The sequence below is a fragment of the Arachis ipaensis genome, chromosome B01 (genome assembly GCF_000816755.2).
Source record: "Arachis ipaensis cultivar K30076 chromosome B01, Araip1.1, whole genome shotgun sequence".
NCBI classification, from domain to species: domain Eukaryota; kingdom Viridiplantae; phylum Streptophyta; class Magnoliopsida; order Fabales; family Fabaceae; genus Arachis; species Arachis ipaensis.
Window position 1 is genome coordinate 45,726,037 of NC_029785.2, and position 11,625 is coordinate 45,737,661.

At 36.7% G+C, this 11,625-nt stretch overlaps 3 protein-coding genes across 4 annotated transcripts in view; 1 reads left to right on the forward strand and 2 right to left on the reverse strand.

Annotated features, from left to right (window-relative positions):
• On the forward strand, positions 3,122 to 3,993 carry LOC107606423 (protein LYK5-like). Its single transcript, XM_016308490.1, has 2 exons — positions 3,122 to 3,263; positions 3,383 to 3,993. Exons 1-2 carry the CDS (start codon positions 3,122 to 3,124, stop codon positions 3,991 to 3,993), a joined length of 753 nt encoding a protein of 250 aa, XP_016163976.1.
• LOC107629924 (ABC transporter F family member 4) lies at positions 4,564 to 7,408 on the reverse strand. 2 transcript variants are annotated; one of them, XM_016332882.2, is made up of 3 exons: positions 7,161 to 7,408; positions 5,954 to 7,025; positions 4,564 to 5,061 (listed from the first exon to the last, which is right to left on the reverse strand). In XM_016332882.2, exons 2-3 carry the CDS (start codon positions 6,703 to 6,705, stop codon positions 5,055 to 5,057), a joined length of 759 nt encoding a protein of 252 aa, XP_016188368.1. In that variant the 5' UTR covers positions 6,706 to 7,025; positions 7,161 to 7,408; the 3' UTR covers positions 4,564 to 5,054. The 2 variants fall into 2 exon arrangements, with proteins under 2 accessions (XP_016188368.1, XP_016188361.1); XM_016332875.2 differs by having other exon boundaries at positions 7,157 to 7,407.
• LOC107629935 overlaps positions 11,306 to 11,625 on the reverse strand; it is a gene marked incomplete at its 5' end in the record, with an annotated part of 7,163 nt that continues 6,843 nt past the window's right edge. The window contains 1 exon segment of the mRNA XM_016332889.2: positions 11,306 to 11,600. Within this exon segment, the coding sequence (XP_016188375.1) occupies positions 11,495 to 11,600 (106 nt within the window). The 3' untranslated portion in view covers positions 11,306 to 11,494.

Below are 11,625 nucleotides of genomic sequence, written 5' to 3' on the forward strand. Positions count from 1 at the left end.
ACTCGATTTTGGGAGGATGTTTGTTGCGTGTTGGTGCTCTGAAAGATCAGTTTCCGAGACTTTTCTCAGTTTCAAACTAAAGAGGATCTGTTATAGGGAATTGTGGGTTTTGGGACGGGGCTGAATGGATATGGAACTTCCAATGGAGGCGAGAGCTATTCCAATAGGAGTTGGATCTAGTGAATCAGTTGCATGAAATATTAAGGCTGGTCAAACTGGCTCATGATAGAGAGGATAGAGTTGTATGAAAATTTGATAAATAAGGAGTCTTTTCTACTAACACTTTTATGCAGGTACTGCAGGCAGACATAATCCCGGAGGATATAACAAGTTACAGCTTTATTAGGACAATTTGGAAAGGTCTTGTTCCACCAAGAGTTGAACTGTTTGTATGGTTTTCTTTGATTGGTAGGGTCAATACGAAGGAGAGGCTAAGCCGGTTAGGAGTTATTAACCAGGAAGATGTTGTATGTGTGTTATGCAACAAAAGTGTCGAATATGGTCACCATTTGTTCCTTGGTTGTGATTTTTCATGGCAGGTCTGGTGTGCCTGATTATCATTTGTTGAGAGGCCATGGTCATGCCCGGAGACGATGAAAGAATATTTTATAAGTTGGACTGAGATATCAGCTAGCAAAGAGGAGCGCCAGAGGTGGATGATGTGTTTTTGTGCGATTGTTTGGAACATCTGGTTGAAAAGAAACAGAAGGATTTTTCATAATAAAGAAAAAGGGGTTGACGAGATTATCCATATGTCCTTCATGAACTATAAGGAGTCGTTAGGTGTAGATTCTTTTTGTTGTTGATGGCAATGCCGGAGATGACAATGCCAAAGATGACAAGGAAATAAATATTGATTAGGTGTTTTTATTTTATATTTTATGTGAGTACTTTCTTATTTTTTTTGCTCCACTTGTTGTGTTGAGCTTTTTTCTTTTAAAAAAAAAAAATAGAACAGGGACCAAAAGCTGGCTTGGACTATGGGTTTAGAAAAGATAATTGTGGAATGTGACTAAGTCTGTTATTGAGGTCCTCAACAATCCCAAAGACTTAAAGAATCATCTAAATGCTCTTATAAAAAATATCTATAATTGGAAGATCAGAAAATGGAACATTCCTTTTATAAATATCTACAGGGAAGATAATAGACACGTTGATTATCTAGCACGCAAAAGCATATAATTGAGATAGAATTTCACTTTTACGACATTTCTCCTGGAGAGTTAGTGACTAGCATGTATTTAATTTCCTTTCCAAATTTTATGCCTTATTTCTATACCAAAAAAAAAAAAATTATCCATCACCCAAAGTCAACGGATTGATACTTTCATTTCATCATCAATTGCCTCAAATTACACTTTTTCTTTCTTAATTTTTTTTTTTCTAAAACATAAAATACAAAATCATAGTTTATAATTTGCTATTCTAAGTTTGAATATATGAAAAGCAGCATAACATATTACTTAACAAGTAAAACGGCAAAAATAAGGACCTAATCAGATTTGCGATCGATTCATTATATGACTAATTCGACCAATCAGTTCAATCCAATTTTGAAGACCATGGTTCTCATAAATAATGCTTGTTAGAATAGAGAAAAATTGAAATAAGGATAGAACTGTAATTTTATGCTTTTATCATGCTTTTACATCGAGGACCATAACTCCATAATTGAGGTAAGTATCAAAGTAGTTCTTGAAGTTATCCTCGAGCCTCAAAATAATCCTGAACTTAAAAATTTGTCGAGATCGTCTCTGAAGTTGATCTCCGGTACTCATAGTGGTCCTTCTGGTGAATTCTGTCCAGCTGGCGCAACCAAAAAGCTGACCTGGCGTCGTTGGTGACACGTTAGCAGCGCAACGACTAAATGACGTGGCGCAGTAAACATTTTGGACTCAATTTGGTTCTAATTTTAGGTTAAATAATTTTATCACTTTTTTAATCCAACCCGCGTTTGCGCTATATATTACGTATTCTGATATGAGAAATATTAGTCTATCATATCACGAGTCTGAGTCCAATGGATAATACTATTGTTCTCTTCACACTAAGCTTTCTTCTTGTATCTTCAAATGGCATCATGTCACAGCAGAATTATCAGTACTAAGTTGCAGCAACAACGACGCAGAGGGTCCTTCTTCAGATTTCCTATACACCTGCAATGGATTCCAAAAATCTTGCTTAGCCTTTCTCATATTCAAATCCCAAACTCCTCACAACACCATTGCCACAATCTCCAACCTCACTTCCTCAAACCCAGAGGACCTTGCAAGGTTCAACAACGCCACTCATTCCACACTGTTCCGAACCGGCAAAGAAGTCATTGTCCCTCTCAATTGTTCTTGTCCAACCAGAGAACATGATGATGAGTACTATCAAGCCCAAACCACATACGTTCTGCCAAAAGATCCAACATATTTTACAACAGCAAATGATACCTTTCAGGGATTAACCACGTGCGATTCTCTCCAGCGTTACAATCCTTATGGGGTTCTTGATTTGCATCCTGGCATGGTGTTGCACGTGCCCCTCAGATGCGCTTGTCCGACGGCGCGTCAAGCCGGTAGCGGCACCAAGTATTTCCTGACCTACTCGGTTAATTGGGGTGATAACGTCTCTAATATCGCAACACGGTTCCATGTCAACGCAAGTAGTATGGTTGATGCCAATGGTTTATCCTCAGAAAATGAAATGCTCTATCCATTCACAACTGTCCTGATTCGATTAACAAGTGAACCCAACAGCACAATAACCAAAGTTCAAAATGGTCAACCACCTTCTCCAACTACTCTTTACACTAAGAAAGGATAAGACAAAGACAAAAAGAAAAAGAATCATAGTTGCTCTTACTTCCTCTGCGAGCTTCTTGTTTTTTCTGTTTGTCGTTTTATCTCTTGTGTTTGTGCGTAGAAAGAGATTAGAAATTTTCTTCAGGGGAGATAGAAGAGGCAGAACAAAGCAAGTGTTTTCAGAACAAATACGTGAAGGGTTAGCAAGCATTGAGCTTCTTTCCAAAGTGTACAGGTTTGATGAAATTAAAGAAGCAACTGAGAATTTCAGTGCAAGCAACAGAATCAAAGGCTCTGTCTACCGTGGGGTATTTGGTAAGGAGAGGAAAATCATGGCGATCAAGGAGATGAATTTGGGTGCCTCTAAGGAAGTGAATTTGTTAGGAAGGATCAATCACTTCAACCTGATAAAGCTGGAAGGTTACTGTGAAAAAGATGGATCCTTCCATCTTGTTTTTGAGTACATGGAAAATGGTTGTTGAGAGAATGGCTTGGGAGAAGAAACAGAACCCTAGAACACCAATGTTGGAGAAAGAGGATTCGGATTGCTGTGGATATTGCAAATGGACTTGAGTATCTTCATAACTTCACAGATCCTTGCTATGTTCACAAGGCCATAAACACTGATAATATATTGCTAAATAAAGATCTAAGGGCCAAGATAGCGAATTTCACTTTGGCTAAAGAATCAGATAGAGAAGTAACAAGCTCTTGTTCTTATTACACATCACATGTTGTGGGAACTAGGGGTTATATGGCTCCAGAGTATCTTGATTCAGGGAGAGTCACATCGAAGATGGACGTGTATGCGTTCGGAGTGGTGCTGTTGGAATTGATCACTGGCAAAGATTCTATTATTGTGCAGGATGATGGAAGTGAGACGATGCTTTCATCAATCATATTGAATCTCATTGACAAAGATGATGCAGAAGAGAAACTCGGTTTGTTCATTGATCCTAGTCTCGTGGGAAACAGTCAGAAGGTCTATGCAATTCAGCTAGTTAAGCTAAGCCTAGCATGCTTGGTTGAAGAACCTTCAAGGAGACCAAACATGGCAGAAGTGGTCTCGAGTTTGCTTAGAATATATACAGAAATTGAGACAAGAACGTCACCCTGCCGCATCAATGACAGTGGAAGCACGGAGAGGTTAAATCGTATAGAGTGTGACGGAGAAATGAAGAGTGAAGAGTGTGACAGAGAGTAGAGGAGAACAGCGTGTGCGATGGAGAAAGGAGAAGAGAGTCAATTGGGAGTTAGGGTTTTTAACCTAAAATTAGGGACCAAATTGAGTCCACGCGCCACGTCAGCTAGCCGTTGCGCTGCTAACATGTCACCAACGACGCTATGTCAGCTTTTCGGTTGCGCCAGCTGGACGAAATTCACTGGAAAGACCACTATGAGTACCGGAGATCAACTTCAGGGACGATTACGAGATTACTTTGAGGCTCGAAGGTAACTTCAGGGACTACTTTGATGCTTACCTCCTCCATAATTCCTATTATTACTTTTGTTCCATTGAAGACAAATTCATATAGGACATTTATATGTTTGTAAAGCTCATCAAAAAACGTATAAAAGATAGCATGCTCTACGAATAAACAAATATTTATCCAAAATGCATGTCTAATTGTCTAGTATGAAAGGTTGTCGAAATTCCCAGTATAAGTATTTCTCTAGTAGTATAAACCCCATCGTTGCAAGGTCAGAGGTTCTTTTCAAACACAACTGCATTATTTTAATCATCAGCATTTCTTCATATACAAGGTTTTTTTCAGACAGTCGTTTCTTTATATACAAGTTGATGATCAAAACTCGGGTACAAACTTAACAAACTAAACTAAAAATAATATTAACCAATGTTATTTCCCACTTTTTCACATAAGCTCAAGCAATTTGAAGATCCTTTCTACACAGGGCAATAATCGAAACTAAGCTTCATCTAAAAGCTCTAGAAACTCCAAACCAAAAAATATAACGTGATTCTGCTTTCTTTTTCCCCTTCAGACAAGCAATTTGATTCCACTGGACTCGAGTCTAAGTAATAGCACAAGCTCTGACAGGTGATTTTACAGGGTCTATTTAGCAAAGTGGGAGCTTTGATGTGGGTTGCAAGAAACTGCATGTGATTTGTGAATTTGCAATGAATTATCCTAGAACAAAAAGAACAAAATCCCAAAGGCCATATCCGGCAGAGCAAATCCAGAGATCCGTGCAACAAGACATGGGTGGAAGCATCAATAAGGAAATCTGTGTCACTTACTGAAATTATCGCCTGTAAAACAATAGAATATGGGTTTTCATTAAACAAAATAATGAAACAGAATAACCAATAAAATCGTTATCTCATAACATCAGGTATGATGTGCACTTTTTGGCCTGTCATCATCTGGGGTCAGTATCAAACATAATCCACTGTTATATGTAAATGTAAAGAAAGAAATACGGCCAGTGGTTCATTTTCGCAAACATAACATTCACTCAACAACATTCCTTTACAATTATATCTCTGACTATATACTTTGGAAAGGAAAAGTCCAAAGGGTAAGTTAAAAAACAATTAAAATTATGAATTCTAATGTTATCATATTTAGATGTGGAGCAATTCAATAAATCAATATTAGAAAAAAAATGACACCATTCAAATAGTGGCCAGTGAAACAGCAACCAATCAAAAGATTGAAAAAAAAAACCTAGGGTTAAATAAGTTGGACTGAGGGATCTCAGCCATATTCTGAATTACTTCCTGAAAAACTCAAATAGACAATGTCATATTCATAATATGTTTTACAATAGTGAGACCCCAGAAGTCAGAACCTTGTGCACGATCAAGCAAGAAAACAGTTGCAGGTCAGATACAAAATTTGAATGGGGGGCATATATCTCTGCTAATTTTGTAACTTTATTTTAGAAATATATGATCCTAACTGTATTTCGACATTTAGAATTAAGAGATTACTTGATGAAAGAAAACCAAGCCAATTTTGATTTTTGATTCGTTACATTATTCTTTTATGTTACAAGATTACTTAATCAACAACTTTTTACACAGCATTGAATTTCTAAGCTTGTCGTAGTAGACATACAAAGAGCATTTATGATTTAAAAGAGCTTCAAACAAAATTGCCAAATGCATAACATTAAAAACATGGTCAATATGTGATCACCTGTTAAACTTCTTGTTCCCATACACATCTCTATCGCTGCGGCGCTCACTATGGCTGCTTCTGCTGCGGCCCTTCTCCCCGATCAATGCCCTCTCCCGCTCCTTCTCGTGCTTCTCCCTCTTCAACCTCTCTTCCCTCAACTCCTCCAAAGTCTTCCTCCCATTCTTCTTCTTCTTGTTCTCATTCTTCACTTTCCCATCACTATCATCCCCACCGCCCTTCTCATCGTCGCCATTACGCTTTTCAAGATACCAAGGCATCTTCACACCCTTCCCTGCTACCCCATACCCTAACCTATACTTCTCATCCTCGGGACCCACCGCCACCCCCGAGGACTTCCCTTCTTCTTTCTTCATCCTCTTCTCCTTCTTCCACCCTTCCCTTTCCCCTAACAACTCCTTCCTCTTCTCGGTTCCTCGTACAGGATCAAAAATCTTAATCCCCTCGAACAAGTTAATGTGTCTGTTGTCACCCGAATTCTTCGATTCTGGTTCTTCTTCTTCTTCCTCCTCCTTCTCTTCCTCTTCCTCTTCCTCTTCCTCTGCCTTGGCCTTAACGAGAGGAGCCAAACCCTTGGCGGTGCGGAGGCGCTCGAGACGGAACTCGGCATCGCGCTTTCTGACCTCGTCGCGCTTGATCTGCTCGTCTCTGGCGGCTTGCTCCTCGTCGCGGCGGACCTTTTCCCTGTTCTCGTAGTTGTAGACGTTCCACCGCTTCTGCGGGAGAATGTTGAGGCCGCCATGGCCTCCCATTTTCGGTGGCTTAACGATTCAGCTTGCTGAGGTTGGAGATGATTGGCTGTGAAATTTGTAATATCGATGAACTATGAGCCTGATGATAGGCCTCTTTCGATTTTCCCAGGGAGAGATACGATATTGATAACAAATTTGCAATACTTCGTTGTGAATTTAGTTTGGAACACGTTGTGTGTCCGCGGGTGTAATTGGGAATTCTGAAAACCCTAAGACGATACTGTAAGGGGCTAAACAGTGATAGTACAAAGTAACCTATGCCAAATCAATATGATCCTTCTTCTCTGTCTTCAATTTGTGTCGCCTCTCCATGTGGCTCCCTGCAACCAAGGAGATGGAAGGTGAAAAAAATTCAATGCCGGAAGAACAAGAACAAAAAAATTAAGAAATTAATTAAGCAAATTAACAAACGAATACAACGCAGCAAGAACACAGCAAAGAGAGGACTCACCTACTAGAATTTCGGCGAGAACGGCCAGAAGCAAAGCAACACAGAAAGACCGCGAGAAGCACCGTAATAGGCAAGAACTACGAGCATCACGGCGAGGAGGGTAAGAAGTTGCTCGGCCAACACGGAAGGGGACGGCAACTATAGAGTTGGGGATGATGGCTTTGGTCTCTGGTGTTTGTTTTCTGACTTTTCTCTTATTTAGTTGTTTCTGAGTTTGAATTGTTTGATACTGAATAGTGAAGGAGCAAAGAGGAAATTAGGGTATATATTGGAGTAAAATATCAACTCGGTCCCTGTCTATTTTCTAAAATGACAAGACGACCCTTAATCAAAAATACGTTTTATTATGGTTTTTGATTCTGTACTCCGTCTGTCAATTCGATTCTTCTGTCAGTTTCACGACGAAAATTCGACAAAATTACTGACGTGTCAGATTTAAAAATGGACAGGAACCTAATTGTTTTTAAATTTAAATTGGTTAGGAATTTATTTGTCTTTATTATTCTTTAAATAATATTTTTAATTATATTTTTATTCATTATATTAATATTCTTTTTTTAATAAAAAAGTACAAACTAATTAATAAATTATTCAAATTTACAAGAGATAAAAAATTAAATTTGTTATTAGTCAAAAAAAGTTTACTATATATCAAATAATGTGTTCATTAGTTTTCACTTTATTGTGAGAATTAGCTAGATCATAATACTAATAGTATATCATAGGGTTATTATTATTAATGTATTAACTGAATTTTAATGTTTATTATTTATATTTTTATATTTAAAATTATATTTAAAAATTATTTATTTAGTTTCATAATAAATGATATTTTTAAATTTGAATAATTTATTAATTAGTTTGTACTTATTTATTAAAAAAAGAATATTAATATAATGAATAAAAAAATAATTAAAAAATATTGTTTAAAGAATAATACGGACAAATAAACCCCTAACCAATTTAAATTTAGAGACAACTAGGTCTCTGTCCATTTTTTAACTTGACACGTCAGCAATTTCCGTCGAGTTTTCGCCGTAAAATTGACAGAAGAACCGGGTTGACAGACAGAGTATAGGGTCAAAATCGTAATAGAACGTGTTTTTGGTTAAAGATCGTCTTATCATTTTAGGAAATGGACAGATATCGGGTTGGTACTTTACTCTATATATTGTTTTCCTTTTTTATTTTGGGTTTTTTTTAAAACCTTAAAACGATGCTGTTTTAGGCTTTAGGTTTTTTTTTTTAAAGTAAATGATTCTGGTTCAACTTTGTTTTTTAAAATAGGCATTTTTGTATATCAACAAATCAAATTAGTCACTGATGTTCAGTTCAACTAGTCCAACCGGCTTGTTCGATCCGATTTTGAGAACATTGATAAAATGTAAACAAAACAATCGCCAAAGTTAGATGAGAACTCTTAAAATAAAGCATGATTCAACTTATGAAATGGTATCGCACCCCTCCTAATTATATATCAAAAGAATAAGGTCATTTATACGGTAAAGAGTTAAATATGTACAGATTTACAGATATTCTATGTGATGCAATGAGAAATGTACACGTACCTTAAATCATGTTCAGCATTGAGACACAGATGTCTGTTTTACTCTTGGGCCAAAAAGGAAAGAAAAATTCAGCAAGCCCAATAGAGTATATTCAGCATTGATACAAATTATTTTGATTCTTATGGCTGAATTATTATGTTACTTGGGCCAGATTGAATTATTATTACTACAAGCTCAATTACAATCTTTGCTAAATAGGCCAAAGCATGGTCCGAAACCATTAAGCAAAGAAAGCAAAGTTCCTTTGCTTCCAATGGATCCCATTCTTTAAGTTGTGATGGATTTTAAATTCAATTAACTTGAATTAACTTGCATTGGAAATATGAGAGAGGTTTAGCACTTGATTTGATAGACATCATCAATGCTACACGCGAAGTGAGAAACTTAATTTACTTTATCACATTCATTAATTATTCAAGTTTCTCTTTCTTCACTCTCATCTCTCTTCTCCATTTTTGGTCACCTCACAGAGAAAGAATGGAAGCTAAGCCTAGTCACCGAAAAAAAAGAGAAGCAAGTTACAAGACCATTGAAATGATGGCAAGAAAAAGAAAACAAAAAATATATTGTGACTGAGATCTTCAACCAAAAAAGGTAAGTATGGTGAAGTAAGCTCAGCCTCTCCATACCAAAAATAGAAGAGAAGATTTCGGTCAGAGGAAGAAGATCCTTGGAGGGATGACTTGACTCTAATTTTGCTCAACCATCACAGGAGGTAGCTATAGTAGCTACGTGATGGAGAAGGCAGAAGTTGGAGTAGATGAAGCTGTCATCATCAAGAGTGCATCAAGGGCTAGGAGTCCTTCTTGGAGTGCAAGACAAGATGGATGGCTCGGATTGATAATTATTGGTGACCAAGGAAGACCCAGAGGTAATTGTATGTTGGTCATTACATTCGGTTACCTCTCCTCTCTCTCTCTCTCTGGCCGAACCGGTTTCGCATGAAGAAGAAGAAGTTTAGCTTGGTTTTTGGTTTCAACCATGGAGGCTTCTCCTTTTATAAATAAGGGAGAACAGTCAGGGCTTGAAGCAAGGAGTGAGAGTGCAAGACATAGTGTTCACATAGCTACCTAAGCTAACAGAAGTTCTTCTCCTTCAATGTATTCTATTTTGTATTTTTCTATTTAATTTTGTCTGTCTTGAGTCTCATAGAAAAAGGTAAATAGTGAGGTTTGTATGAAAAAGTCATAGAGCAGAAAAAGGCATAGAGTGCAAAATTAAAAGAAAAAGCCATAGATGTCCTTAGAGGTCCTTTGTACATCTGTGTTGTATTTCATGATTCTGTGGGAATCTCCTTGTAAGTTGGGTTAGCACTTAGCAGTTGAAAGCTTGGGAGTGACCAAGTCAAGTTCAGTCTAGGTTTAGATTCTGGACTTGTCCCGGATAGGAAGGGTAGTTCCTAGGGAGTATTGGAGTCTGTAATCAAAGATGATTATAGTGAAATTCCATTATTGTTGTGATGGAGACTGGAGGTAGGCTGCATTGTACTTAGCAGCTGAACCAGGACATATCTTGGTGTGATTTTCTCTCTCTTCTACTCCATTTTTGTTTTTGCTGCATAGGAGACAAAATTGAAAAATATCTCCTGACTGGTCACGAGACAAAACGAAAAAGTCTCTTGACTAGGCACGAGACAAAAATAAAAATATCTCCTCAAGTGCTCTAAAAGATAACAAGAGTTACAAAACAAAAAGGGGTTAAGATTCAACCCCTTCTCTTAGCCACTGATAAACCATCATAGGCCTATAATAGACTAAGAGCCTGCCTAACCTATTTTTACTCCTAATTGTAAGAATAAACTATTATTTTTAATCGTAAATATTGAGTTAAATCCAAAAGTGATCCCTAAAAATTGGCTGCTTGCATCAAAAAAATCTTTGAGATTTTAATTGCACCATAAACATCTTTAAAATTGAAAATATGGTGAATACTACCATGAAGATTTTATAATTGTCTTCATATGAAAATGTTTGCTTTTGACCCTTAAATGATAGATTGTATGGTTAGATTTTGACATGTTATAAAAATGTTGTCTTTATTTAAAATATAACTAAATAAACAAATCACATTTTTTAACAAAACATCTTCATGAAAAGATGTTTTTGCCATCTTCACTTGAATAGTTACCTGAAAATATTACACCACGTTAATCCCTCACTCTCTTTCTATCGAGTTACTAGTCACACCGTGAGTGACCTGACATATACCGTTCCACGCTAGACTAGACGAAATGACATCATTTTAGTTTTGACGTCAAATACTTGATGAAACAATGTCATTTAACCTTAATGAACAACAAAACGTCTTATGCCCCACAAAAAATGTATGACCATTAAGGTGATGTCTTCTCTTCGTGCGTTAAAGAGATGTGTTAAGTCACTCATAGTGTAAAGAGTAATTAGACGGAAAGAAGTGGAAACTAACATGGTACAATTTTTCAAACGTAACAAATATTCCTATAAATGAACAAAACTAACTTTATACAAAAGATACCAAATTACATAGGCGTTAATTTCCTTCATGAGTAAATTTATATGCGTTTTAAACTTTTTTGGATAAAAATGATAGTTTACTTTGAAAAGATAGAAAGACATGTATATGTTTCCATTTAAAAGCAGATACATGATTATGTTTCTAAGGATACAAAATTAATGTATTTTCTATATATATCTTTTAATCTTTACATTTGCATTATGTCCCTTAAACCGCACACATTCTTCAAAGTGAAGCTCAAATTCTTCCAGGACAAACTGAGCGAGTGTCTCAACCATCAAAAAATGAAGTCACTAAGTTGCCTAGGTTTACCTCTTAGACCGTCATTTTTAAAAATATATGCATTAACTTCCACATCTGCATTCAAACAATTCATCCTATGCCTGATCCATGATAAAGTAATGTTAG

Excerpts from the sequence above, each read along its gene's own strand:
- LOC107629924 (XM_016332882.2), bottom strand. The coding sequence starts at position 6,705 with ATGGGAGGCCATGGCGGCCTCAACATTCTCCCGCAGAAGCGGTGGAAC.
- LOC107606423 (XM_016308490.1), top strand. The coding sequence starts at position 3,122 with ATGGCGATCAAGGAGATGAATTTGGGTGCCTCTAAGGAAGTGAATTTG. Across the intron at positions 3,264-3,382 it reads TTTTGAGTACATGGAAAATG|ATCCTTGCTATGTTCACAAG; the intron begins GTTGTTGAGAGA and ends ATAACTTCACAG.